The sequence below is a fragment of the Lonchura striata genome, chromosome 12, assembly GCF_050655825.1.
Source record: "Lonchura striata isolate lonStrDom1 chromosome 12, ASM5065582v1, whole genome shotgun sequence".
Taxonomy (NCBI): domain Eukaryota; kingdom Metazoa; phylum Chordata; class Aves; order Passeriformes; family Estrildidae; genus Lonchura; species Lonchura striata.
In genome coordinates, this window is record NC_140714.1 from 23,724,630 (window position 1) to 23,750,577 (window position 25,948).

The window sequence follows — 25,948 nt, forward strand, 5'->3', positions numbered from 1 at the left end:
ATGTTGGATATATAAAAGGAACCCTTTCTAATCAAGAAGCTTATACTGAACATCCCATGAGGACAGGTCAGGACCTACAGTCCTGCATTCCAACACAGGTTCAGAACTGCTACAATTACAGTATGTACACAAGCACACTCAGCTACAGCCAGCTGAGGGCTTTGGATCCCTAATGCTTCTGCCATCCACAGACTTAATACACACTCAGTGATACAGAAATCCCCTTGGAAGTTGGGTGTTGGTATAACCCACCCTCATTGAGTATTCCATTTTAACAACAATACAGAGACCAAGCTATCCCAAAACAAACTAGTACAAAACTATTAACTTCAGTCTCCACAGCACACATAACCACAGCCTTAGTGCCAGCAAGGCTATTTATTTCCTCTGCAGAACAGGAGTCAAGGTCCCAAACTCCACAGCCCCGCAGTCACCCACAGCAAGTTTATAGTGACACTTCCTCTTCTATTCATGTCTTGCACTTGCTCAACCTGATGCTGAACTACCATATTTCAGAGAGGTATGTCAAATTTTACTTCTCCCATGCACCTTCATGAGATGCTCCCTTTCAAGTCAGATCCTGAGCAGCAAAACAGCCAGCACCTCACCTGCTCCTGAAAGAGACCAGTTCTCACCACTACTAATTCTACCATCCCGTAGTCTTCAGAAAATGTTACTTCTTCAGAAACTTCCTTGATGGACTGTTTTTGAAATTTACTTTGTGAGAAGAACACACACACATTTTTCTCACAATGATGCTGTCCTCTAGCATAAGGTGTGGGAGAAACCATAAACATTTTTGGAAAAATTTAAAGACATCAGATTTACATAGTTCCTAACTAAAGGAAGTCAACTTAGGCTTCACCCCACCCACCGGTCTTCACAGGTTTTAAATTAGAAAAATCCCTCCAGTATTTTTTAATTAAGGGTAGATAGATTTACATCATGTTCCTATCTCTAAACCCAACCTCTCTACATGCACAAAGAGCTCTCATCTATAAAAAACCAAGTGAGAACTCCTTCTGCAGCACTAGGTGTGACATGGGTGTGCAGATAAGGCAAGAGAAGCTCTGTGTGTAGCTCCTCTGATTTTCTATGAGTTATTTCCTCTACCTCCACAGCCTCCAGTTCCCTCCCCATTTTATAGCGCTCTTTAACCCAGCATGAATCTGCTGTGTGTTCAGGGAATACCAGAATCCATGTTCAAATAACTGAACCATCACAAGGAAAGAAGTTGTATTTACCGAAGTACAGTTAACCCATAAAGCTCTAGCAAGACAGGACTCAAGAGACAGACCTCATGGCTCTCACAAATGCAGAGGTACCCAGGAATATGCAGGCTTCAAAAGCAACCCAGGGAGAGGGATGTGGTGAAAATCACAGCCAGAAATTTGGAGTAATTTTCAAGTCTAAATCTTGTATAAACATTAATGGTGCTGGTTCAGAAAGAGAGAATCCTGCCTGAGTAAATACACATGAGCACCCTTCTAAGTACTGAGAACAAAACAGCCTACCCAAGTATTAGAGTTATTAAGAACTCCACTGCCTAAATATTTAAATTTTAGCAAAACTACTTAGCATAAAAGTTTAAGAGTTATTCTCCCCAAACTGAAAAACACCAGGTCACAATGAAACTAAGAACCCACAGGATATTTGTTATAACCTGGAGGAACCTGTTATTTTTATATCCTGCTGAAACCATCTGTGAATGATTTATAATTGTTCTGGATAGAAGACATTACTTTTTCTCCTCTCTAACTAACAAACTGGATTAAATTCAAGGCCAGTTCCTTCCTTCACACAGAAACCTACTCCAGACTCAAATGTTTCCCAAAAATATGAAAATCAGTTTAATATTTAAATTAAATCAGTCTTCTCAAACCCAACTTCTCAAAACAAAGTGAGAAAACATTACAATTTAACAACTGTCTTAGGCATATGTAGATTTTTTAAATCAGCTATACATGTAGATAAAAATTGCATTTTCAAGATGCATTTGCTCTGTGCCCATGAGGAGGGCTACACCAGAGTGAGAGTGATAATAAAACTGAAGGAGGATTTAGAGAAAAACAGATACATGTAACAAAGCAGGTTTAGAAATATAATGAATCATGTAAGAGAAGAAGAACAGCAGATGTGCTTTAAGCTCAGCAGTATCTTTGATGTGTATTATGCATGTGACAACTATAACCATGAAACATCCTTCCTAACCTGAAAATTAATCCATTACAATTAGATTTATCAAAAGAGTTTCTTGACAAATGAAAAAAAATGAACATCAAACAGAAATTGCTGATATCCTTCCCATCCCCAGGACAGCTGAGCAATGCAGAGAACCAGTGCAGTTGGGACATGCATGGTGGTGGCTCAGTGGTGTGGACAGCAACAACCTCTCCACCCACACCCCTCGGTGTCTGGTAATAAGCTGCCAACTCCCAGGACTAACCCAACACAGACAAATAAATATATACCTCATAAACCTTCTCCATCAAACTGGGGGGGATACTGTATTTCATGAGATTTTCCAAGTTTGGGGTATTTTTTTAATGACAGAAAAGGCACACAGTTTAAGTGTGCTTACACTCTAATAATTGCTTCCATAGATTAGGAATAAGGCCTGTCACCAAGAAACCATAAATGAGCTAAAGCTGCTACACTGGAAAGTAAACAAAATGCTACAGGTAATACCACTGTGAAATGCAGCAACTCTGTTCAGATTTAATGTACCCAAGTCAGGTCTGTAACAGAAAATGCTTAACAAATGAACAGCCACTTCAACATACCACAAAACTACTGGAAGCACTAAATTCCCACTGATATCAAAACAGCTGGCTTCCTGTTGAGTACTATGCATTTCTATATTGCATTAAAACAAGTTTCTAACACATTAAAAGGAAAAAAAATCCTTATTTTACCCCATTCGTTGCTTTTACTAATGATCTCTAGGTCTCAATAACAAATGAGGAAGATTTGTAATGCAACCACAAACTGGTCAAGGTAAGGACCTTCACTGCATGGGCCCTAAAACTTTTTGCTGAAAGAACAAAATAATTTCTTAGCTACAAAAGGTCTCCAAAAGTTCAAATGATAGGATGTTTTACTTATCATGCAAATTCCCACCATCCAAAAAACATAACACCACTTGGCTTCTACCATGACCAGGAAAAATGACTGCAGCAGACACAGCCATAACCTCCTCACTTTGACCAAGGCTAAGCCCAAGGCATCACGTTTGGCAAAGCTGCATGTGCCCTGCAAGAACAAGCTTCACCTCCACTTCCAGTTCATTCCATACCGGCTTGGCCTGGCGCCCCAATCCCCACCACGGCCGGGGCCACCACAGGGTGGGACCTCCACTGCCGAGTGGCCTGAACTCAGGATGGCTGTGCTCTAGCTCGGTGCTCCTCCACCGATGGGCCGGGCCCAGCGAGCAGGGCACTGTGAGGGAGCAACATGATTCCCACCCTGCTGGCAGTACTAGAAGGAACTTCACCCCAAGACACCTGTGGGGTGAGCTCCTTGGAGAGAGGCCTCTGTACCCCAGGGCTGCAGCCCAGCCAGAATGTTTCTAATCCGCTGAAAGGCCAAGTAACATTAAGGTGCTACTAGTGACCGAGCAATTCCGAAGGTAACATAATATTTTTCTACACAAGTAATTTAAGATAATAAAGCCTACGAGTACGTGTTTTCCTCCTGCTGCTCTTCCCCCACCAGCAGGAAGGTGAGCAGACAACTCCTGAAACTGCAGCTTCATCCCTGGGATTGCTTTTCCAGCGTCTTTTGTTTCAATATAGACAATCGCTCAGCTGAACAGAAACCATCCTAAATCAGGAACGCCATGTGGAGAGATTCGACGTGGTCATATCCTGCAACCTTTGAAATCCTAGCCTTCGAGCGCAAGATGGCCATAGAGCCCAGCTCCGACATGAAGGGCAGTTTCTGGGGCGGGAAAAGTGAGGTTGCCCCTTAAAATAAGGCGTTTAAAAGAAGGACTGTCAGCTTGGCACTGCCGATTGCACAAACTAGAAGTGTTGCTTATGGAGTAAGGAGCCAGTTAGTCTACAACTGGTTCTAAAAGCTTGTTGATACTGAGAAAACCCTGAGCAAACACGAAAACCTCCATAAAGCCAGAAGTGGCACCCCTCTGTTTTTTGCAGCGAGGCATTTCGCCTTCAGCCCAAGTTTAAAACACCTCGCCTCAGCCGAGAACTTGTTGCAGATCCATTCTGCGCGAGAACTAAACCGATTAATTATTTTTATCTCCCCTTAATAACTATAGAGATGCTTTTCGCCCACCCGCTCTCCCCTGCCGCACCACAGCCCACAAGGCAAGAAGGGACATTTTGAGGCAACAGAACGAAAGAACATGGAGGCAGAAGCCGCCCTGCTGCGGGCCGGGCCATGGGCGCTGCCAGTCGCCCCGCCAAGGCCTCCCGGCCTCCGGCCTTGGCGAGGCGGCGGGCAATGCCATGTAAATAAGTCAAAATTCCTCGGGGATTGAGGCCGCCGAAAGTTGTGCCGCCCCCGCGGGTCTGGGCGACATTTTGAGGCGCTGAGGGGAGCGGCTGAGGGTGCCCTCCCTCCCCCCGCGGGCAGCCCCCGCTGCCATCTTGGAGCCGGGAGGGAGCGGCGGGGAGGGGGCGCCGGGACCCCCGGGCGGGGGGGACCCCGGGCTCCTCCTCACCTTGATGTGGAAGCGGATGAGGGCCAGGCGGATGCAGTGCGCCATGCAGACGGGCGGCAGGAACCAGACCTTGGGCGGCGGGGTGCCCTTGTTCTGGACGTGGCTGACGATCTGCTGCGCCGTCTGGCGCTCGTTGCCCTGGCGCTTCACCCACTCGTGCAGCCGGGCCTTCTCCAGGGCGCCGTTGAAGAAGACGAAGAGCTCGATGTTGCCGTTGAAGCAGGCCTTGGCCAGGGCCGCCAGGTAGCCCAGCATGTGGTTCCACTGCCCGCCGCTCACCCAGTCCGTGTAGAAGCCGCCGTAGAGCCGGTGCAGGCAGTTGTCGGCGTCGATGAGAAGGCGCAGCGGGGTCTGGGGGGGCCGCTGGCGGCCCCCACCCACGAGGCTGCCCCGCGCCAGCTTCTGCAGCTCGACGGGCACCACGGCGCTGGGGCAGTGCTTCTCGATGTAGTCCTGGAATCCCTGCACTCCCATGGTGAGGACCGGGCGGCGGCGGCGGGCGGGCGAGCGGGGGCCCGGCGGCGGCGGCAGCAGCGGGGTCTGGGCTCGAGCCGGGCGGCGCGGCGGCGGCGGGCGGGCGGTGGGAGCGGTGGAGCCGGGTGGGAGCGCTGGCTGCCGTCGGTGGCCGATCAGGGGGGAGTTGTATAGATTAGTGGGGGGCTCATGGCTGCCGCGGCCGCCATGTGCTGCGCTCACAGAGCCATAGCTCGGGGATCCGGGCGGCTGCGGCTCCGACTGCCGGGGGGCGGGGGAGCGGCCGGGCGCGCAGGAAGCCAACCCGCCGCCGCCGCCGCCGCCTGCGGCAGCGAGAGCGGAACGGGCGGGACTTGGCGGCGGTGCCGCTGCCACTCACACACCGTGCGGAGCCGCAGCGGGAGCGCGGGGAGAGCGGAGCGCCCTCGGCGCCGCCCGTGCTCGGGGCCCCTCACCCCTCACGGCCCCCTGCTCTGCCCTGCCCTGCGGCTCTGGCCCGGCCCGGCCCAACCGCCGGGGCCGTTGCATAACCCGGGCATGCGCGGGAGCGCGGCGGAAGCGAGTGGCGGGGAAGGGGAGGGGAGGCAGCGAAGAAGGGAGGAGGAGGAGGAGGAGGTGGAGGAGGCCGGGGGCGGCGTGCGGCGGCGGGATCCGGGGCAGAATTCTCCGGGCTCGGCTCGGCTCGGATCGGCATGGCCCGGTCCTAGCCCCAGCAGCGCTCCATCAGCCCCACGGCCGCCGTGGCGGGCCCAGCTGGGGAGAGCGGCGCCCCGGGCACGTGTTGCTCGGGGGTGTCCGGCCGTGACAGGGCAGGAGAAGTGTTCCCGCAGCGGTTCGGTTCCGGCGAGGCGCCGCGGGGCTCCTGGCCTGATGCCGCACCCGACCTGGCCATAGCGCCTCCAGGAAAGGTGACCGGCTGGCCTGGCCTATCCCGGCTGAGCGTTGGCTGCTGCTGGTAAAGCTTCCAGGTTGTAGAATACCCCGAGTTGGAAGGGACCTACAAGGATCATCGAGTTCAGCTCCTGCACGGACTCCCCAACAGTCCCACCCCGAGTATCCCTGAGAGTGTTGTTCAAATGCTCCTGGAGCTCTGGCAGCCTTGGGGACATGGCCAAACCCTGGGGAGTCTATTCAGTGCCCCAGCACCCTCTGGGGGAAGAGCCTTTCCCTGATACCCAGCCTAACCCTCCCCTGGCCCAGCTCCAGCTGTTCCCTGGGTGCTGTCCCTGTCTTCGGGAGCAGAGATTGGAGCTGCCTCCTCGGCAGGAGCTGCAGCCCTGGTGAGGTCTGACCTCAATCTTCCCTCCTCCAGCTGAGCAAACCAAGTGTCCTCAGCCACTCTTTGTAGGGCCCCTCCAGACCCTTCACCATCTTCACTGCCCTCCTTTGGATATTCTCTAATTGCTTAAGATCTTTCTTGTATCGTGGCACCTGAAACTGCACACAAGACTTGAGGTGAGGCCACGCCAGTGCAGAATAGAGATTCACAATCACCTTCCTCAAGAATTTTGGTAGCCTTTTCACCTTAGACATGCTTAAAGTGGCAACTGCTTGCATCTTGAGATCTGCCATCCACAGGGCAGCCAAACTGTTGCCATAGCTGGTAAATAAGCATAAGTATCAACTATCAGGGAAGAAATGCATACATGAGCATTAGTATCAACTACTGGAAGAAATCTGTTCTTCACTGCACAGGCAGTGAGGAATTAACTGTCTTTGATTTTACCAGAAGAAATCGTTTCTTAAAAGGCCAAGGTGCCCAAGCTCCAGAGATTTCCTGCAAGTTTATCAGTGCAGTAATACCACAACATCTGTGCAGTTCTCTGCTGTTCAGGTGTTGGAAAACTACAGGAAGTATCAAGCTGCTGATGCTGTATGTTTGCATTAATATTTTATTAATTATTATATGCTTTATTAATGAGGAAAAGCATATTGTTAATGAGATTTCAGTCAGGCTGGATTGGCACCCACAGTAAATATTCCCAGCAGGGAATAGCTGTTGCAGCAGGAGTGGGCCAGCTCACTTCCAGGCAGTGAATGCCATGGGTGTGTGTCTGAGCCCAACTGGTGCAGCATCAGGATGATGGAGTAAAGAATCCTGGAAAAGCTATGGAAGTAATCAATGACAAGTGTATGTTTCTTTTTGGAAATCTGTTTTTGCTGTAATCTGAGAGTGTGGTTTCCTAAGTAAATATTCTGGTCTCTTTCTGAACTATTTTTCCCTTAGAATTCTTAAATTACCCTATAAGAATAGATATGTTATAGTAACATCGAAATCATAAAACTATTTGGAACTCTCTGAGGAACACACAAAATATGGTAGCAGGCCAATAGTGCTAATATAAGGAAAGGGGATCAATGAGAAAGAACTTCAGAATTTCAAATATTCTAAAAATTACCAAAATTTGTTCAAAATAACACATACTGCCATCCATGAGGTGTCTAAAAATCAGACTTTCAGACAGCCCTGCATGTATCCAATACTCCAATAGTGCAAAGCTTGATCACAAACAAGCCATTCTGTAAGTAGTCTTGTGAGTAATAATTGAGTCAAGAAGAATTCACTTCTTATCATTAATTGTCTCACAGGGTCTTCAAGCTCAATAGTCTTAGGAATGCCAAATATTCTATAAATAAAAGATGTATTTTTTTCTGTTTTGTTGTTTAGGAAGCAAACTAGTCCAGAGCACCTGCCACCAGGAGCCTGGCTGTCAGCATCTTTGGAGTCAGGGAGGCACAGCAGAACTGAGCACTGCCAGCTTGTGCCCAGCCACAAACACAGCCCTCCCTTCCCAATGAGAAGAAAGAGAGAGGAAAAGCATAAGGGGAAGCAAGGTTAATATTTAATATAAACTAAAAGTTTGGTCAGACAAGAAGACAGTGGAAAATAAGTTAAATTTATGGAAAACAAAATTACTCTGGAAAGCAGGTAGATTAAGCTAGACTCAAAGAGCAATTAATTAAAGACACAAGACAAAGAAAGTGTTTTTCATCAACCAGCAACAGAAAGCCTGCAGGATTCATCAATCTTCTTGCTTAGCACTGAGACACAACGTGTTCCACAGTTCCCAGATGCTGGTTGTGTAAGGAAGGGTTAATAGCAGTTGCTATTAAAGCCAGTGACTCATTATCCAACCTGAACAGAGGCAAATTAGGAGTGGCTCCCTCAAAGGAAGGAACTGAACAGTCATTAGGAAGAACTAACAAATAACCATGTCAGAGCAAGAGCAGAGGTGAATGTTATCAGTTTAGTCTTGGTTGCTCTGTTAAGGAAAGTCAGTCCCACAGCAAGATGAACATGGACACAGACTGTGGAAAAGACTAGCCACTGTGACCTGAAAGGTACGTCTGCCTGGGAGGAATAGATAAATAAGTTATCAATGGGAAACACTTGTTCAGTGTAATTTCCCTTAATATTTCTCCTCTTTTCTCACCTTGGTGCATCTTGCTGTGGACCTGCCACCCCCGAACTTCCCCATTCTTGCTGCTGTAGAAGAGCTCTCAGCCTTCACCTCACTGCCAGATCTACAGGTGGCCATGGGCTCACCCTGTGGGCAGGTGCTTTTCTGCATTGCGACTTAAGCACTTGCAGTTCTAGGCATGCCTGTCACTTAGTCGGAAAAAGTTGCAAAAATAAAATAAATTGAAGAAAAAATGTTGAGGTTTGAAAAAGTATTGGGGATAAAATTTGTCACTTGTTGCAATCTTGCTCTGATTTTGTATCATCATATTTGCTACCACGTGTGACATCCCTTTCTTGTCTCTTACATTGCTACAATTAAACTATACACCATCACACAACATTTATAGGAGGAGGTTTTTCACATTCAGGTATCTCCACAAAATATCAACAAACACCATCTTGCTTAAGCATATAATAACTTTTTTTAAATATCTGTGATACTTCGGATGGAAGATTTTCCTCTTAGGACAAAGATGTGAATGTAGAAGGCATATCACTGACTTATTTAAAATACTTATTGGTCTCTGCATCAGCTTTCTAGGGACCACCAATCCAAAGAAAAGATTATTCAAAAGGTAGCATACTTTACTGGAGCCACTGCTATGCTCAAACTCAACATTTCTGATTGTCCATAGAGGCCAGCCTTTTAGAAGTTTGGCCCTTGGCATATGTGGGGTAATGTGGAGTATGATGGTGTTGCTCCAGCAAACTTTTAGGGCAAGAAAATGACTGACTGTGAGTCCTCCAAGCGCCTGGGAGAAGCAAGCTGGAGGAGGAGGGGGCAAAGTCGCTGGCTGAAAGAATTCCTCCTTTCAGAGAACAAGCGGCGCTTTCACAGCAGTGGATGCTCAGCCACAGCACACTCTACACAGATTACATCAGGGCCATTAGCTGCCTTTGATTAGTTTTAAGAAACAAAAGCATGAAAATTTTAAGTTCTAAACTTGAATTTTCAAGAGAAAAAGTATAAATAATAAGGGCATTATGGAGCAGGCAGTGAGAGCTGTTGGGGAGCAGTAGCACTGCTTCTTCAAAAACCTGGAACAGTAAGTAGTGCGCTGTTCCTGTGGCAGTGGTTTGAGACATACAAAAAGCCTGGGTTTAAAGCCTATTCTACTGCAGTTTTTGCGAGACTACCAATAATATTACAAAAAGATACTAGTAGAATTCTACAGGTTGATATTATAACAGATAAGATGCACTTGCCAGTGGTATCATGAGAGCACATCCGAGGTAAAATACATCTACTGTGGCCATTTCAGAAGAGCAGCTATCACTTGGAACACTTTAAAAACATGTCATTTTTGTTGGCATTTTTGAGATTAACACAAGTATCTCAGGCATGGAAGTAACAGAATTAGCTACTTAAATGTGGGGTAGGGCTGCCAGGTTTGGGAATACCATCCATGCCAGACCTTCACTTTCAGTCTGCTACAGCAGCTGATATCTTTATCTTGCCCAAACGCACAGCAGCACAGTCTGCCAGCACACCACCTGTAGATGTGGATCACATAGTTGCGTGTCTTACCATGGTCTGCCCGTATTTCATCCCTACAGTTCTTGCTGCAGAGTCTAAAATGGAGGTATTTAAAAACATTAAATTTATTTGAAATGCAAAGTATAAAGTTCTGGTGCTGCGCCTACTTGAATCAGCACACACAGAATGAAATGAGGTTCATAAATGCAGAGTTTTCAAAGTAGTGGCCTGGACATAAGGAATAGTTTGTGCTGTTCCTTTCCTGTCACATAATGGCTCTCCCATATCCATCCCAGAGGCACAGCCACCACTCCTGGGACAGGGTGCTCCTTGAGCTGGTGCATTTGGAGAAGCAGACAATCTTCCTGTTGTCCAGAACTGGCCCACGAGCCACCAATTAGACTGCTCTGAATGGCAGCATTCTGTTCAAAGGGCTGCTAATTGTATTTTAATGATAATTTAAATGCTGCTGCTATTTTCAGAGACATCCAGATCAGTAATTACTCATAGTCTATGTTGAGCTTTAAGCAGGTGCAGGCACAGCACTGTAGAAGCATCAGCTAATGTTATTAATGTTCTCAAAGGCCTTCACTGCCTTCCCACATGTCAAGAGCATCATCTCCTGTTCCCAGGCCTAAGCCCAGCCTGGGCTGTTCACATCTGGGATCCAACAGCCTAGCTGTACCACAGGTTGTTGCAGGATTCTGGAAGTAAGGAAAGAGAAGCAGTGAATCAAATTTACTTACATTCATTAAACAAAATTCTACCAATATTAATAAAAATTAACTAAAATTCTTACAACAAGGCCACTTCAGATCATTTTTCCATTAAGATAAAATACTAGCTTGATTGAACTGCATCCCTGAACACGGCATGGTCAAAATGTTTGAATAAACTCACCAGAAATGCAGATCCTAACAAGCTGCTTGCACAGCCAGGAAGAACATCAATCTGTTAGAGCAAGTCCAGAGGAGGCCGCCAAGATGATCAGAAGGATGGAGCACCTCTGCTACAAGGAAAGGCTGAGAGCATTGGGGCTGTTCAGCCTGGAGAAGAGAAGCTTCAGGCTGACTCAGTTGTAGCCTTCCAGTACCTGAAGGGACCTTACAAAAGAAATGGAAAGAGGCTGTTCACAAGGACCTGGAGTGACCAAACAAGGGATAATGGCTTCAGACTGACAGAGGACAAGTTTAGGTTAGATATTAGAAATTCTTGGCCATGAGGGTGGTGAGGCCCTGGCAAAGGCTGCCCAGAGCAGCTGTGGAAGCCCCATCCCTGAAAGTGTCCAAGGCCAGGTTGGACAGGACCTGGAGCATCCTGGGATAGTGGAGGATGTCCCTGCCCATGGCAGGGGTGGCACTGAATGATCTTTGAGGTCCATTCCAAGCCATTCAACTCTAGGGTTCTCTGACTCTCTCCTTGCTGTTGCAGCAGGAGCAGTGATGTGGTGGGAATGTGGCCAGCCTGCAGAGCTCACACTGCCAGAGCTGTGCTGTGCAGTGAGTCCAAGGGAGTAGAGTTTCCAAGGCTAGCAAATCAATACCTGCCATAAGCATGAAATTCCTTCCCAAATGTTTACTTGTATTCTGTACAAGATGCTCATAGTGTGTGGAGGAATCTATTCTCCAGAAAAAATATTTAGAGTGCAAGTCACAGTTTTCCCTTTCAGAAATTCAGCCAAAACACACCAAATGTGCTATCCATGGGCAGTGTAGTGCTGGTCAAGATGTTTATACATAAAACATTCTGTCAGTGACAGTAAAGCACTTATCTTGCCTGTGTAATTGATATCTACAAATGGGGAAGCTGGCTGAACCCTGTTCAAAAATACATGCTTTTAAGAGAATGTAGGTTAGCTTTAGTACAGTGGATTTTACATGCCAAACATAATCGGTCAAAATTCGGAAGAGACTGTTAATGAGACTGTTAATGATGCAGGAACAAAAGGGAGGCTTTTTTTCTCATTGGAAAATAAAATGCATGTAAACGAATCCTAATGCTGTTTGTTTTTGTTTGGTTGTTTGTGTTTTTTTGTTTTTTTGTTCTTTTTTTGTGTGTGTGAAGATTTATGTGAGATTAATCACTTTATAGTCCCAGACTATATTAGTCTGTATTAGTTTCACAAATCTACCCTCAGTTTGATGTGAGATTGCTGGCCTAGGACAAGAGTGAGGAGCTTGCTCCATTCTCTGACCAGGCACACAGTGAAGAGAGTGGTATCCTCTGTGCACTCCTTCCCCCAGTGGTGTTGTGCCTGAAGCTGCAAGAGCACCTCTGCCTGAGCAAGGCCCTGAAACAGCCCTAAAGGAGACATTTGCTTGTGCAGCTCAGGTGGCTGCTACAGAGCAATGAGATTCGCATGTGGGAAAAATTTTACATGCAATTTTTTGCAGCAAACTTACCTGAGAGTTTTATTTTCTATATAAATCATCTGTCTTGCTTGTCTGAGGAAGCTTTTAAGTGTGTTTTTTGTGTATCTCCCCATTTTCTGAGGGCCGTACAAGCCGTGGCAACTTTGGAAATGAAAAGTCATGAAAAATTCTTGCACTTTGTTACCGAGTGCTGGGGTTTTTTTCCTTCTACATCATTGATGGTATTTGAAACTGAGTAGGTACAAGGGCAAATAATTCCTCCCTTTTCTGTTTCAGCAAGCATGTGCCTCAGCTGCCAGCCTGTTCCTACAAACCCCACAGCTTGCACAGAGCAGTCGAGCTGAGCTGATGCCAGGAAAGTGAAGATCTTGTAAGACAATGTTTAAACTTGTGTATTCCCAGCTTTTGTAATTACAGGTTAGTAATTTGGTTTTCATTCTCTTCAGCAAGATCTGAGATGTTGGTGTCATAGGTTTTCTGTCTGATCTGCACAGGTTACTTCCATATCTTCATTTATTCTTTTAAAGATACATCATTTTAACTTTGTCCTGTGGCTTTCTTGCCTAAGATCAGTCAGGAATGTTTAAAATGTTAAAAAAAATTAAAGAATTAAATATTTTTGTATAATAGATATAAAAGATGAAAAGCGTTAAAACCCTGCTGCAAGCTTGTCACTCAATGACAGAAACTTCTGGAAGTTGTACACACATGCAGCCTGGCCTGCACTCAATGTCTTGACTACCATGAAACTAGAAATGTTAATTAGCATTAAAAAATTGTAATAGAGTTCTGAAAAAGAAAAAAGAAAACCAAAACACCAAGAAAAAAGGCAAATACTACACATCTTTCATTTATGAGAGCATTCTTATCTTCCAGAAGACATCAGTTTAATTTTCCAGTTACTCTCACTATACCCAGCAACTTTTGATCTCCCCCATGTAATACAGCACTGGAGAGTGTATCTTTAAATTCATTTATAAAGTAATTCAGGGCTGTGGGTGTCTTTGATCTGTTCCTCTCTGCTAAAGTACAGAAGAGAAGAACATGTCGCTTAGCAACCCTGTTTAGCCAGCACTGGAGGAGGCAGGAGGTATGGATGGTCCAGAGCCACAAAAGGGGAGGATTAAACCCCATCAGGAAACTAAATTTTGGAAAGTAATCTTTCTCAAAACTGAAGCAAGCAAACATGGCTGTTTGCAGAATTAGGTAATTGGATAATCTCACTTTTTCCTCTTTTTTTTGGTATCCACTTATGGTCTTCTAATAGCAATCTTCCAGCCAAATGGGAAGTTCTGGCATGGGATGGACAACACAGGGTTTGACAGCTTCAGGGCTGGGTTGCAGGTGAAGGGAACCTGAAATTTAATTTTAAGCCAGTTCAACAGATCTTAAATAGAATTAGTGTTGTCAAGACTAATGGTAAAGAATTTCATACTACAAGTTTAATCTTAACACTTCAAAAAAATTTTGTGTGAGTCTCATCCTATTGTACAATTGGACAGCCTAAGTGTCCCCAGCCTGACTTATTCAGGGTCACTTACCTTGTTGTAAATAAACCCAGAATTCTCTGAGTGGTTACCAGGCTCTGATTCACTGGTAACTAGGTAACATCTTAGAGCTGCAAAAAAAATACCATTTAGGAAAGTAACTTTGCACTGAAGCAAACAAGCAGCCCTCAGCCCTTTGTCCTTCTTGCAGCTGCAGGATGGTGATAGCCCAAGAGCCGTGGCAGGAGCAGGCACCAGCTCCCACTCATGCCCTTAGTGAGCAGTGCTGGCCTAGAGCAGATTTGATTGATTTTTTTTTTCCAAACATCAAATCCCACAGCAAGGTATGGCTGAGTTATGGAAGAAAAAATGATGATAAAAACCTGTGTCAGAGGAAGAATCACAGAACTACCCACTTCAGCATCTCAGATAAAAAATAGCTCGAAATGAAATACAAGCAAATTGTTACACATGGTCTTCTGTTAATGATCATAAAGCTTGTCCTAAATCTTCTTAATTTTTGCACTACTTTCGTGTACTATAACTTATCAGTGAACAGTTAAGAGAATCCCTAAATTCTAATGGTTTGGGTTTCTCCCAGAGCTCAGTGCAGGCAATCCTGTGCTCAAACTCTGTAGTAAAACTGCAGTTTATTAGACTGAGTACCTACCTCTATCCACAGACAGGGAGCTTGTAAGGGAGGTGGTAAGTGCTAGTGTGGAGCTCATTCAGAGCTGAGGTTCTTAGAATTAGTGTACTGAAGAACTTAATTCATAAGTGAGAAGATAATTTTTATTACCCATATATAGCAAAGATCTGTACAGTAGAATAATGTCTTCAATGGGAATTTTACTGGTTACTGTAGGGGTGCCTGGATTTTACCCAGAATCTCTGAGTGTGCTTTTTGTATTGGCAAATGCTCATGTAATGTGATTCTTTGGAGAAATTTAATTACAGAAAAATGTGTAAGGCACTTGGCATTAAGTGGCTTAAGTTTGTTAACGTACAGTATGGAGAAGAAAAGCCCAAATTAGAAGCAAATAACACTAGCTCAGCTGTGAGCATTTCCATAAAAACTGCTTTAGTAAGAAACTTCTATTTTTGTAGCACATATTTTCTCTATACTTTTATGATTATTTTCTCTATACTTCATACTTTGAATTTTATGATCTAAACAAATATAGAGGCTTTATTTGAAGTGTCACAAGCTGAAGCAAATCCCTTGGACTTGACTTTGTCTTTGCTCTAAGTTACACCACAGTTAACAATTCTTAACTGTAACTCAATATGAGAAAGTAATTTTGCTGAGGAAGACGAGGAATCCAGCAACAGTAGAAGTCTTTTACTTGCACTTGTGTTTACAGTAGCAGTTAATACATGTAGTGAGTTTTAGTTTTAGGAAACAGAAATATGTCACATCCATAAGGCCAAGATGCTCTTTGTTGGAGATTCTTGTTAAAAACACTTTCTGTGATTCCTGTAACAGATACACGACATCTCTAGCTTCTGGAGCAGACCTTGTGGGGCTGATGGTCTTGAAGAATATGTTTTGGACTACACTGACTTCCAAAACTGTACAATTAACATAGCTTTCTGCTTATGGCATTCAGGTTCCCAGATCAGGATGATGCATGGAAAAAGCACTCAGATAAAGCATCATTTGCCCAAACGTGTCATCAGAAACTGACTTCCTAAAGGTATGTCTCAAGTTGGAGAATACAAACAGATGTGTGATATTTTTCCATTTCAGAGCAATCATTATAATATCACTATGATGCAGATTACCTTCATGACTTCTTAATCTCAGTGCTGACAGAGAGAGAGTGATCTAAATTTGCAGAAGCATCATGTTGAAGAACTCTCAGTTTAGTGCAGCAATTCTTGAAAATATATTGGCCCAGCTGACAGTACTGGGGAAAAGAAGATTATCTCTTTCTTGGACCAACATGCAATAGCCCCTGCTCTCCGGGAAGCAGCTCTAATCTAAAATCTATCAGACTATTTCTTTGTCTTGTAATTTCCTCCTAAATGAAAATAGAATTATTCAGCTTTTTGTCATGATGTATAGAAAAGTGTGAAGTTAAAAATAAATCTCAGCTCCTCCTCAGTGGAGGGACAATGGCTGTCTTTTTAAACTAAAAGCCCACTGGTCCCATTGTCTTTGCTAAACAGTTGGGCTTCACAGAAAGGTTTTTTGGTGTTTGAGGGTCAGTTTCTCTAGAGATCAATAATTACAGCAAGGAGAAGTGCAGAGAAGTTGGACATCTTTGCTGCCTGCAGTACTACCTCCACATGTCTGACTCCAGCACCAAGCAGCTGGAATATAAATGGACTGAAAAATTCACTGAAATACTTTGACATTCTGTAGATGCAGAATTTGAAAGGATTATGAGTGTCTATTTTTAAAAGTAAATTAATAAAAGATACTGTAAGGCTATGAAAAATACTGTGTGGTATAAAGGAAGATCAGGAAATTCTAGTTTTTCTCACAGTGTAAGGCACACAGGCATTCACACAAAGAGATACAGTGTGCAAAAATATGGAAACAAACCAAAGAAAGCCATTCCCTGCTGGATTCCACTGTGTCCTGTTGCCTGGTTCCGCTGAGTGGGCATCATGGGACAGCCTGGCCAAGCCAGCCCTGCTTATGCCTGTCTCTCACTGAAATCACCACGAGTATCACCCCAATGGTGCTGCAGCTCTGAAAATTTGTGACTGGAAGCAAATGGTTTTGAAGGAGAGAAAAAACAGATGCAGAGAGGTCCTTGTCCTTGAAAAGCCTGTTGAACCATGCTTTTTTTCCTTGGAGGAAGTTATCTGTATATGACAACTTTACATGTAGCAGTGACAGTGACAGCATATTTCCAAGAAAGTGGAATTACTAATGTCTTGGCAGCATGAGATTGTTTTTATCCCAATTGCAAATATTGCTCTGTATGTCACAAAACCATTAGTTCCAACAGCCTGACCTTCCCCATTAAAGGGGCATAACAACACCTCATGTTTGTGGCTGAGATAAGAGAAGACAAAGGTGATACCAGTGTGTGACATATTACAGTGGTGTGTCCTGTTGGCGAGGAGTTGGCTTTGAGAAAACAAGCCAGCTGGGGAGGTGTGTCGTCCTTCCTCCTTTCTGGTGTGTGAATATTAAGTTAGTTGTTTGACATCATCTATGTTAAGATTTTCATAACACCACTGGCTTAAATCTGAATTATACCATAGAAATACTGGTTGGACAGGGCCTTCAAATCAGCTCCTGCCTTCTGCTAAAAGCAGGACTGAACCAACACTGGATTAGGTCTGCTGTGATTTTACCTGGCCAAATGTTTGGTATCCCCCTCTGGGTAACCTCTTCCCTCTGCAGTCCTCAGCATTTTCAGATTTTAAGATCATGACAGATCTGTCTCTGCAAAACACTGTTTTTAGCAAAACATCACATGTCCACAAAGATACCTTCCTGATTTCTTTTTTGAAATCTGAGTTATAATGAGGATAAATGGTATGTGATTCCTTAAACCTAAAGGAGACATCCAACATAAAAAAGCAATCTTAATTCTAAAATGACTATTTTAGTCATGACTTGTAAACTATGCAGTTTTGTCTACTTGATAATACCCATCTTAGTGTTAGATCTAAAAAAAAAAGAAATTAAATCTGAAAACTACTCCTTTGATACACATTAAGTTATTCAGTTAGTAAATTAGTGAATATTATCCTGTTATTAGCTATTAGCATGTTACACTTCTTGATGTTGCTCATGAAGAATGCCTATGGAAATGAGGGGAAAAAATTGCCTTTTGAAGTTCTGCCACTTGATATGTTGACATTTCTTTTAATTTGTGACTGTCCTCTTGAATGCAGTATTCCACTGTTTGGTTTTATGAGAGATTCTTAATTTTTAATTTGTTCTCCCATTGATCAAACTTTTTTTTTAATGGGTAACTCTCAAGAAAATTAGCCTTTCAAGGAAACCATGTTCTCCTAAATAGTTCTTAATATCTTTCCCATTCAGTACTTTTAGCTCTTTTTCATTAGGGGACTTTCAAGGCCTGGTTAACCTGTGCCTGGTGCTACTGAAGAGAGCAAGAATCTTGCTGCAGATTTCAGGGAGAGCAAGAGAAGAACCCTGGGAGTGAAGAAACATCATTTGTATTCACTTTGGCAGATGGCTGTGTTTTAGGAGAACCTACAAACAGTTCTTGAGGCTCTAGGGTAGACTGAGGAGGGAGTAAAATGAGTGAAAGTAAACAAGGTATGTTGCCTTCTCTTCCTTATGGTCCAGGTTTCCATTTTCAGAGGATTCCATCAGCTGCAGCAGCTGTGCTAAGGAGCCTCAATTAGACTGCCCTGTTCACAGTGCTGGAGATGAAAAGTTCCCTTTTATTTGAAGTCAATGTACATTATATAAACATAAACCCATTCAAACCAACAGTCATTCCGTATCTGATGCTATTTGCTGTTTTCATCTGCAGTTATGCACAGCTAGTTTGAGTGGGGTCTCATTCTCTACCTCAGGTTTCCATAAGCAACAGAAAATAACAGTTGGCTATTTTGTCTCTGCTAGTCCTGATTTTGCAATCCCTAAAGACCAACATCTTCTTTTTAAATAGACTCTGGACATTTTTGGGAAGAAATAGATCAAGAACTTTTAATAGCAAAAAGGCTCAGAAACATCAACACCTTTCAGGAAAAAAAATTATATGAGATTAATGAAATTTTAAAAAAATTACAAATAAAACTCAAAGTGATCCCACACAGGTTGTAAAAGTCATTATAAATGGCTGACCAAACAACCGTCATGGAGTCATAATTTAAAGGGAAGCTTCACTTTGGAGAACAATGTTTATAGAGATGCTAATTTTATCTTTTTGAATACTATTAAAATACCTATTAAAAGTAACAAGTTGTCATCCAAAATACTGCAGTGCAGCTCAGAGGAGAGCTAGCTGTGAACTGGCCTCACATGGTGATCTATGTCTGATGCCATAAGAAATACACTATTTCAAGAGCCCAGGCAAGCTGTATAGGTAGAGCCCTGTTCTTGCTGCAATGATATCAGTGAATTGATGTTTTTCTCTGATTTTAGTCCATACAAGTTTACATACTGAGCCAGGAAACCGATAGCAGTTCTACTGCATGTAATACCAGTGATTTTAAACATATTTGCTTAGGAGGATTTCTAAATGGAATTTGAAAAGTGATTTAGTATTGGAAATTATTTTTGTTTCTTTATTCACCCAGTTTTCCTAATTGTGACATGTTATTTTGTATGGTAGTGTGCCTCTGCTGTACCAGGACATGATATGCACTTAAGCCTTTGGGCATATGAGGTGAGTTGTTTTCCTTCCCCATTCCACTGGAAAATCAACAAAAGCAAGCCTTCAATTGCATGAATTTCATTATGACCCATCTTAGCAGACACCTAAATCCTGCAATGATAATTTATCTTTGAACTCATTAATAGTGGTGCATAATTAACAAGTAAGCTGCAGGAACATGCAGTTGCTCTGTATTTACCTGGTATTTGCCGTGCAGTTGTGGCATAATTACGGAGATTATACCTGCTCTCTAGAGTAGGAGTACATGGTGTACCTCATTTTGTGCTATTTCACACAGCAAAGCAGACCCCAGTGCGACAGAGCTGAACAAAAATTCCATTCTGCAGCGGGTGGAAGGGAGCCACGGGCAGGGAGTGGGCAGGAGCCGCACAGAGAGCCGCGGTCCAGAGCAGCGCCGCCGTCGGGGCTGCCCGGGGTCACAGCCTGCCTGCTGTGGCTCACAGGGCTTGGATTTGGGACTGCCACCCTTGCAGTGAGGTAGTCAACTTGAACATGCAGATTCAAAGTCAGGCAGGTGGAGTTCAGGGATTTTAGTATAGTAACTTTCCCCTCTGATGTATACTATGGTAGGTTTCTGTACTGATTACAGGAAATGCATGGGAAGATTCTATCTTCTTAAAAAGTTTTAATTTTTTAAAGTTTATTTGATGCTAGCACATCCTCACTGCGTGGCCCTATTGGTACAAACTCCATTGGTATCACAGTACCAAATGTGAAATTGCAGCACGTAGGTGCTGGGAAAAAAATACCAGCAAGTGGTGAAAAGTGTAAATAAATAATGCTGTGCCTCTGAGTTGATCACATTTTATATGATTCAGCATAAAGTATAAGGGAAACTAAATTTAAAGTTTCTATTATGTTTGAGATCCGCATCGAACAGGAAGGGGAATACTGTACACATCACTTGGTGCAGAAACTGCTGTGCCACTGCTCCAAAGCAGACTTTCCACTCCTGCATGCAGTTTTGCCTTCTCTGAGGAGAAAGCACAGGCCTCTCTAGAGCATGGGATACAGCACCACACTAGTTAAGCAACTCAGCAGAAGAAATATGGATTTATTTGCTGTTGCCAAAGAGTAAAATTTCACTTCAGCAGACAGTAAAACTGTCTAAGAGTTCCCTGTTCTGCTCCAGGTGGAAGGAAAAGGAGGGAGCTTTTGGAAGTGTAAATTATTGTTGTTCAGCTTAATAATAATTTTCCTGTCTTGAGGGACTTGATTTCTGAGTACAGAGTTAACAGATTCTCACTCTGAAGGGCCAGCAGTGTGACATGACAGGACATGAGCTGTGCTGTATTGATTTCTAGCATCATATTGGCAGTGTTCAACTACATCACCAAAATGAGATACAGATTACAACAATATAATTATTTCATTTTAATGTCTCACAGTGATTTCACTCTGTGCCACAGCCAGAGCTCTCATGGTTTTTATGGGTTCTGCTGACCTTGGCAAGGTGGGTGGGGCTCCCCCATCCCCGTGACTGGGCTGCATCTGGCACCCACCTTGGTGGACAAGCCTAAAACTGATTGTTTGAACCTTGGGTTCAGGGAACTTTGATGCTTAACATCAATAACTTATTTCTGTCACAACTACATTATCTGAGGAGTTGTTCATGAGCAGCGAGAGTTAACATTTCAGTCTGTCTCAGATGGTGCTAGTTAAGGACATGAACACAGTGCACTAAGTCTTTTCTGCACTGACAGATTTAAAAATCATTTCAGAAGAAGATAGAGAGCAAAAATAAAATAAAACTTCTTTTCCAAAAGTCATATTTGAAAAAATGGCAATTGGTTTCTCACTAGCAGGATTTCTATGTGGATTTTTTAAATTTTTAAATTAAAAAATCTTTTAAATAAATATATTTTATTTTTAAATAAAATCTTCCTGTTTTCATAGTGGATAGTAAGGAACAATGGAAGACATGCCTGTCTGTGTCCCATTTACAATCACAAACATCATCATCCATGAATTCCATGACTTTTTCATTTCCATTTTTCCTACTTAACATCACAGAGTGCTGGGGTGGCAGCTGGAGCAGCTGTTTACTGCAAAGCATTTCCCTGGCACATCAACCAGAGCCAAGCCTGTATTTTACAGGTGCCTTCAAAGCAAATATTTCAGGCCAACTGTGAGACTTGGATTTGAACTTCTGAAGCTCCTTAACTCTGGTGTACCATGGCACTCGGGTTTTGACTTTTACTTCCTTTTCCATATTGTCAGAGTCACTCGAATGCTTATGCTTTTCTTTGTGAGAGGATGCAAGGTACCCAATCTAGCTCCCATTGAAAAGTGCAATCATTCCTTTCAACTGCTCTTTTAAAAGACAGTGTTTTACAGTCTGATGAGAGTACTTTCCTCCCTCTAAAAAATGGAGAAAGAACTCTGCACTGTGTCCAACATGGTCCTGGTCAGACTTTTCAGCTGGGATTCCAATACAGCCTTGTTTTTAATTCAAGCATTACAACGACCAGGAGAATCCTGCCATTATTTCTAGGAATGAAGTAATTTTTAAATGGTGAAATTGTGCATAATTTCAGTTTTCTTAGGGAGAATACTCAATACTGGCTCTTTTGATGTTTTGTTCACAGAAATCAACATGTGATTCAAGTGTATATATAGAATGAATGGACTTGGGACAAATGTTTGAAGACTTCTTGCAACAAGTTGCTCACAAATGATCTACAGCAAGAGTTACTTCCAGAATAGTTACTGCACATGTGTTTGGAAAAAAGATACTCAAGCAAATCAATCTGCTTGTGGACAAATAGTGAAAAGAGAAAAAGGAAAAATTCCTCTAACAAATATGAAACTGCAAATTATTCACTCAGCTGAGTTGGCAACAACCAATTTTTTTGGTAGTAGGAGCTGATGGAATAGGAGGTAACTGTGTGAAGAATGATTGGTTTGATATCTTATATTGGAATTCTGGAAGGGCTTCAATTTCTAATTTAAAAGCCATCTTCCTCCTTTTACCCAGTAAAGAAAACAAAATGATAGTTGATTTCTATGAGCTGTTTTGGGCAGATAAGATCTATTTTATGTCCTCTAGACACTGACAATGGCTAGATCATAAGAAAGAGTGGTTATTTATTAGAAAATATCTCTCTTGCCAGGAAAAACCCCCAGAGCCTTCCTAAGGACGGCTATTGCCATCGCAATCCTCTTTGCATCTTCCCAGGAAAGATATGTAATGGGTCTGAACTTGGTGCATCTTTGAGTTGTGGAGCCTTGTGTAAGCTTCAGCTCCACAGCCCATTTTTTGGTACAAACACTGATTTACTTTCCTCTTGGAAGAATGCAAAGCACATCTGGGACATCTCTCAACTAAGAGCACCTTTTGCTTCTCCTTCCCCTGGGATGAAGCCAGCCACCCTTTTGGTGAGAGGCTCTGGGATGCTGCAGTGGGATGCCAGCAGAATTGTCTTCTTTTCCAAACAAAGTGACTGTAGCATGCTCTGTTTATGCCTGTGGAGTGGTGATGAGAGTTTAGCATTCAGTTCTTCTTAACTCCTTACATGTGTATTCTTGATTGAATATGCAACTCCTAATTTATTCCTGAGCAGGCACATGCTCTCTTCCAAGGCATAGCAGATGTGAGGGAGTCCGCTTGATCGCTACAGCTTTACTTCACAAAAACCTTAAAATGCTAAAGTCATAAATAGGCATTATACCACAATCTTTGGCTGAATGATCTACAACGTTACTGCAGATCTTAGTCATAGTGAAAGCTTTTACAAGCTACTTTGAGCTAATGGCAAAATAGTTTTCCTTTAAAGCAGTGATGTGTTCCTTTCCACAAATGCTAATTGCCATGATTCTATTGTAAGTTCTGGGCTTAGTTACACTGAACTTGCATTAGCTTGTTATAACTTAACCCTAACCATTGACAAGAGATTAATTTTTTCTTTCTGTGGTTTTAGAGAGAAAGATACCAGGATTGAGACTCTTTTGTGTCACCGAAGTCAACTATGGCAAAAAGGTGCATTTCTGCAAGAATGTTCAAGGCAACCTCCTCAGCAACAGAAGGATGTGCTGCAGAAGGTGATATTCAGTAGCTGTTTCTGCTAGGATACAGGATGAGGATATCTGCATCCAGCTGAGCTGTGCCAAAACTACCTTGACTTCCTGCCTCATACCTTTCTTTCCATGCTGCAAATCCATGTTAGTTTCAAGACTGCTTGAAATGTCTGTGGCTGGCAATGTCAGCCCATGGCTAGTGAACATCCTACCCACTGCTGATACTTTAGGAGCCCTTTCTGCAGCACCTGCTTCCTTGGGACAGGAGCTGGGGCATACAGTAATTCATCACCTCATTGTCAGAACATACGTTGGTGGACTAACTTCAACAATTTCACTGCAGGAGAGCTTTAATTCCTAACTATTGTAAGAATATAGACAAATTTCTCAGCCTGCTTCAGTCTACAAATTGCAGATACATATATAGGTTGTTTGATCCTGGATACAAAACTCACCACTGCCCTCTATATCTACCTTCTTCATTGCCTACAATTTGGGAGCATTTGCCCAGAGAGGGTAAGAAAATATTCAGCTGCTGCAGATCCACCTAAGCGCACCAATTTTTTTGTTTGTTTGTTTAATTTGCTACATATGATTAACTCCACTGAGTTTCTGCCAGGCAGAATTTGCAACTCAAAGTACCCCATGAGTGTGCTGCAACACTGCCAGGAACTGAATACCACTAGTCTTCATAATCGCTGTTTTTCCAAAGATCAGGTATAGCAGACAGACTATTTTAGGCTATAAATGGAAATCAGGAAATGAGATCTTCTTTCCCTGCTAGTTCCTCTCCTGGGAATTTTAGTCCTTTTCTCGGTGCACATGCTTTGGTTGTTGGTATATTGGTAATGTGGGTCTCTCAGACCATCTGTCACTGGAGTCTGTTCTGAAGTGCTGCAATGCCAGTGAACATGGGAAATCATTCCCACTAGTACCAATGTGCTGTTTGTTGATATAACATCACCTGTGAGACCAAAACCAGATCAGGATAGCCTGATTTACCCCATGATTCTGGGAACAGGTGATTCAAAAGTAAAGTTTACAAAGTAAGTAAAGGTATTTCCCAGCTACCTGCACTTCCTCTTCTAACAGTTGTAATCCATTTGCAACTCTCAGTTTTGCAGATTGCCTGTTACCTCCTGTGGATGATCAAAGTCTAGTCATGAATGCAGGCACTCTGGACTTACAGTCCTGTCTATATGAGGGATGTCTGGCCTAGCCTTCAGTTTATAGGACAGATATTGCCATCTAAATCATCCATATCATATAGATCTAATGCAAGATCTTTGCATGGCCTTTAAATCTGAGATGTTCCAATTATCATTCTTCTGTCATAAATTCTTCCATCATCAATTCTGTCATTCTTCATGAATTATGTATTTTTCTATTTTCTGGAAAAAGCTCTGCATTATTAGGAGGTAAAGAGATTAGGTTTTGCTACAGCAACATGATCTCAGAACTTGAGAACAAACCCTTAGCATCATAGGCTCTTTTCTGTTGCCTCTAATGATAATGAGAAGCATTTTCTGGGCTAGAAAATACCCTCATTAGTTCATGACAGGGTGATTCTAGGACTGTATGCCCTTGTTTGATTAAATGCTAATCACAGGTGTTCTTTGATAGGGTCAAAAAATAATTACCCTTTGATATTTTAGTCAATTGTAGTACTACTGAGAAGCACTCTTTTCCTGCTTATAGAAATAAAGATTCCATTTAACCTTGGAAAAACATTATTCATGCTATTTTCTTTACTGAAGGAAAAGGAGTGGGCTTTTTTGAGTACAGACCTATTCAGTGAGAGATATCTTAGTGTTCTGGGGTGACTTTATGATGCTTGTATCCCCCCTTGTCAGTTTAGCCCTGAAATAAGTTTTGCACCTTTAGGACTGGTTCCAAGAGTGAAGGGGGGCTGGGGCTGAGAAGAAGCGCAGAGTTTGTTGTCAGAAACTGCACTTGCTCCCCCACATCCTTCTCCTGGACTGTGTTGTCAGTGGACAGACAAGACAGCAAGATAGAGCTCTCCTTTGCTTTTTAGTTAGTATTTAGCTAACTGAGTCAGGGACTTTGTCTGGACTGTGGTTTTTATTTTTCCTTGGAACTATTTAAACCTGCTCTGGACTGAACACCCAGAAGAGCACCAGCAGCTCACACCTGTGGCCCACCAGGCTGGGCCTGGGCTGTGGCATTTCCAGGGCCAGAGGGACTGATAAGAGACTGAGTGAGCTGACCTACAACCCTCAAAAGGGACTTTCTGAGTTTGTCATCATTTCAGAGCAGTGAGAGGGTATATTGTTTAATATTGTTAATTTTTTTGTGCTCGTGAATATTTTGCCTGTTAAATAAAGAGGTTTTTTTTCCACTTTCCTCCAAAGAAATCTTTTCTCGAACCAGTTAAAGGAAGGGCCACATAAATCTCCTTTCTAGAGGAATGTCTTTGGTGGTTTTCTCACTAATTTGCCCTAAACCAAGACACTTAGTCAACAGGGGTCAGCTCTGGCACTGAGAGAAGATGAAAGAATTTGAGACAATATGTGAAAAAAAACCCAGATGCCTTTAACTAAATTAATAGAAAATATATTTTGTCTTTTATCCAACCATCATGTGATAATCCTGACATCCCAAACTGTTGTCACAG

The 25,948-nt window shown here is 43.1% G+C and overlaps 1 protein-coding gene and 2 long non-coding RNA genes across 6 annotated transcripts in view; 2 read left to right on the top strand and 1 right to left on the bottom strand.

The window, feature by feature from the left end:
- FAM120A (family with sequence similarity 120 member A) overlaps nucleotides 1-5,482 on the bottom strand; it is a 47,892-nt gene extending 42,410 nt beyond the window's left edge. Inside the window, exon 1 of one of the 4 annotated variants that reach the window (XM_021539555.3) lies at nucleotides 4,685-5,482. In XM_021539555.3, the coding sequence (XP_021395230.2) occupies nucleotides 4,685-5,158 (474 nt within the window). In that variant the 5' untranslated portion in view covers nucleotides 5,159-5,482. The remainder of the gene's footprint in view (nucleotides 1-4,684) is intronic. The other 3 variants (XM_021539552.3, XM_021539554.4, XM_021539553.3) reach the window with 3 other exon arrangements.
- Nucleotides 5,043-8,787, top strand: LOC146766331 (uncharacterized). The gene is made up of 3 exons (XR_014958227.1): nucleotides 5,043-5,159; nucleotides 7,827-8,500; nucleotides 8,652-8,787. It is a non-coding gene; the product is annotated as an uncharacterized LOC146766331 (long non-coding RNA).
- Nucleotides 8,788-18,069: 9,282 nt separating this feature from the next.
- On the top strand, nucleotides 18,070-25,670 carry LOC110475425 (uncharacterized). Its single transcript, XR_002466270.4, has 4 exons — nucleotides 18,070-18,209; nucleotides 19,234-19,287; nucleotides 21,885-22,176; nucleotides 23,217-25,670. It is a non-coding gene; the product is annotated as an uncharacterized LOC110475425 (long non-coding RNA).
- Nucleotides 25,671-25,948: the final 278 nt, after the last annotated feature.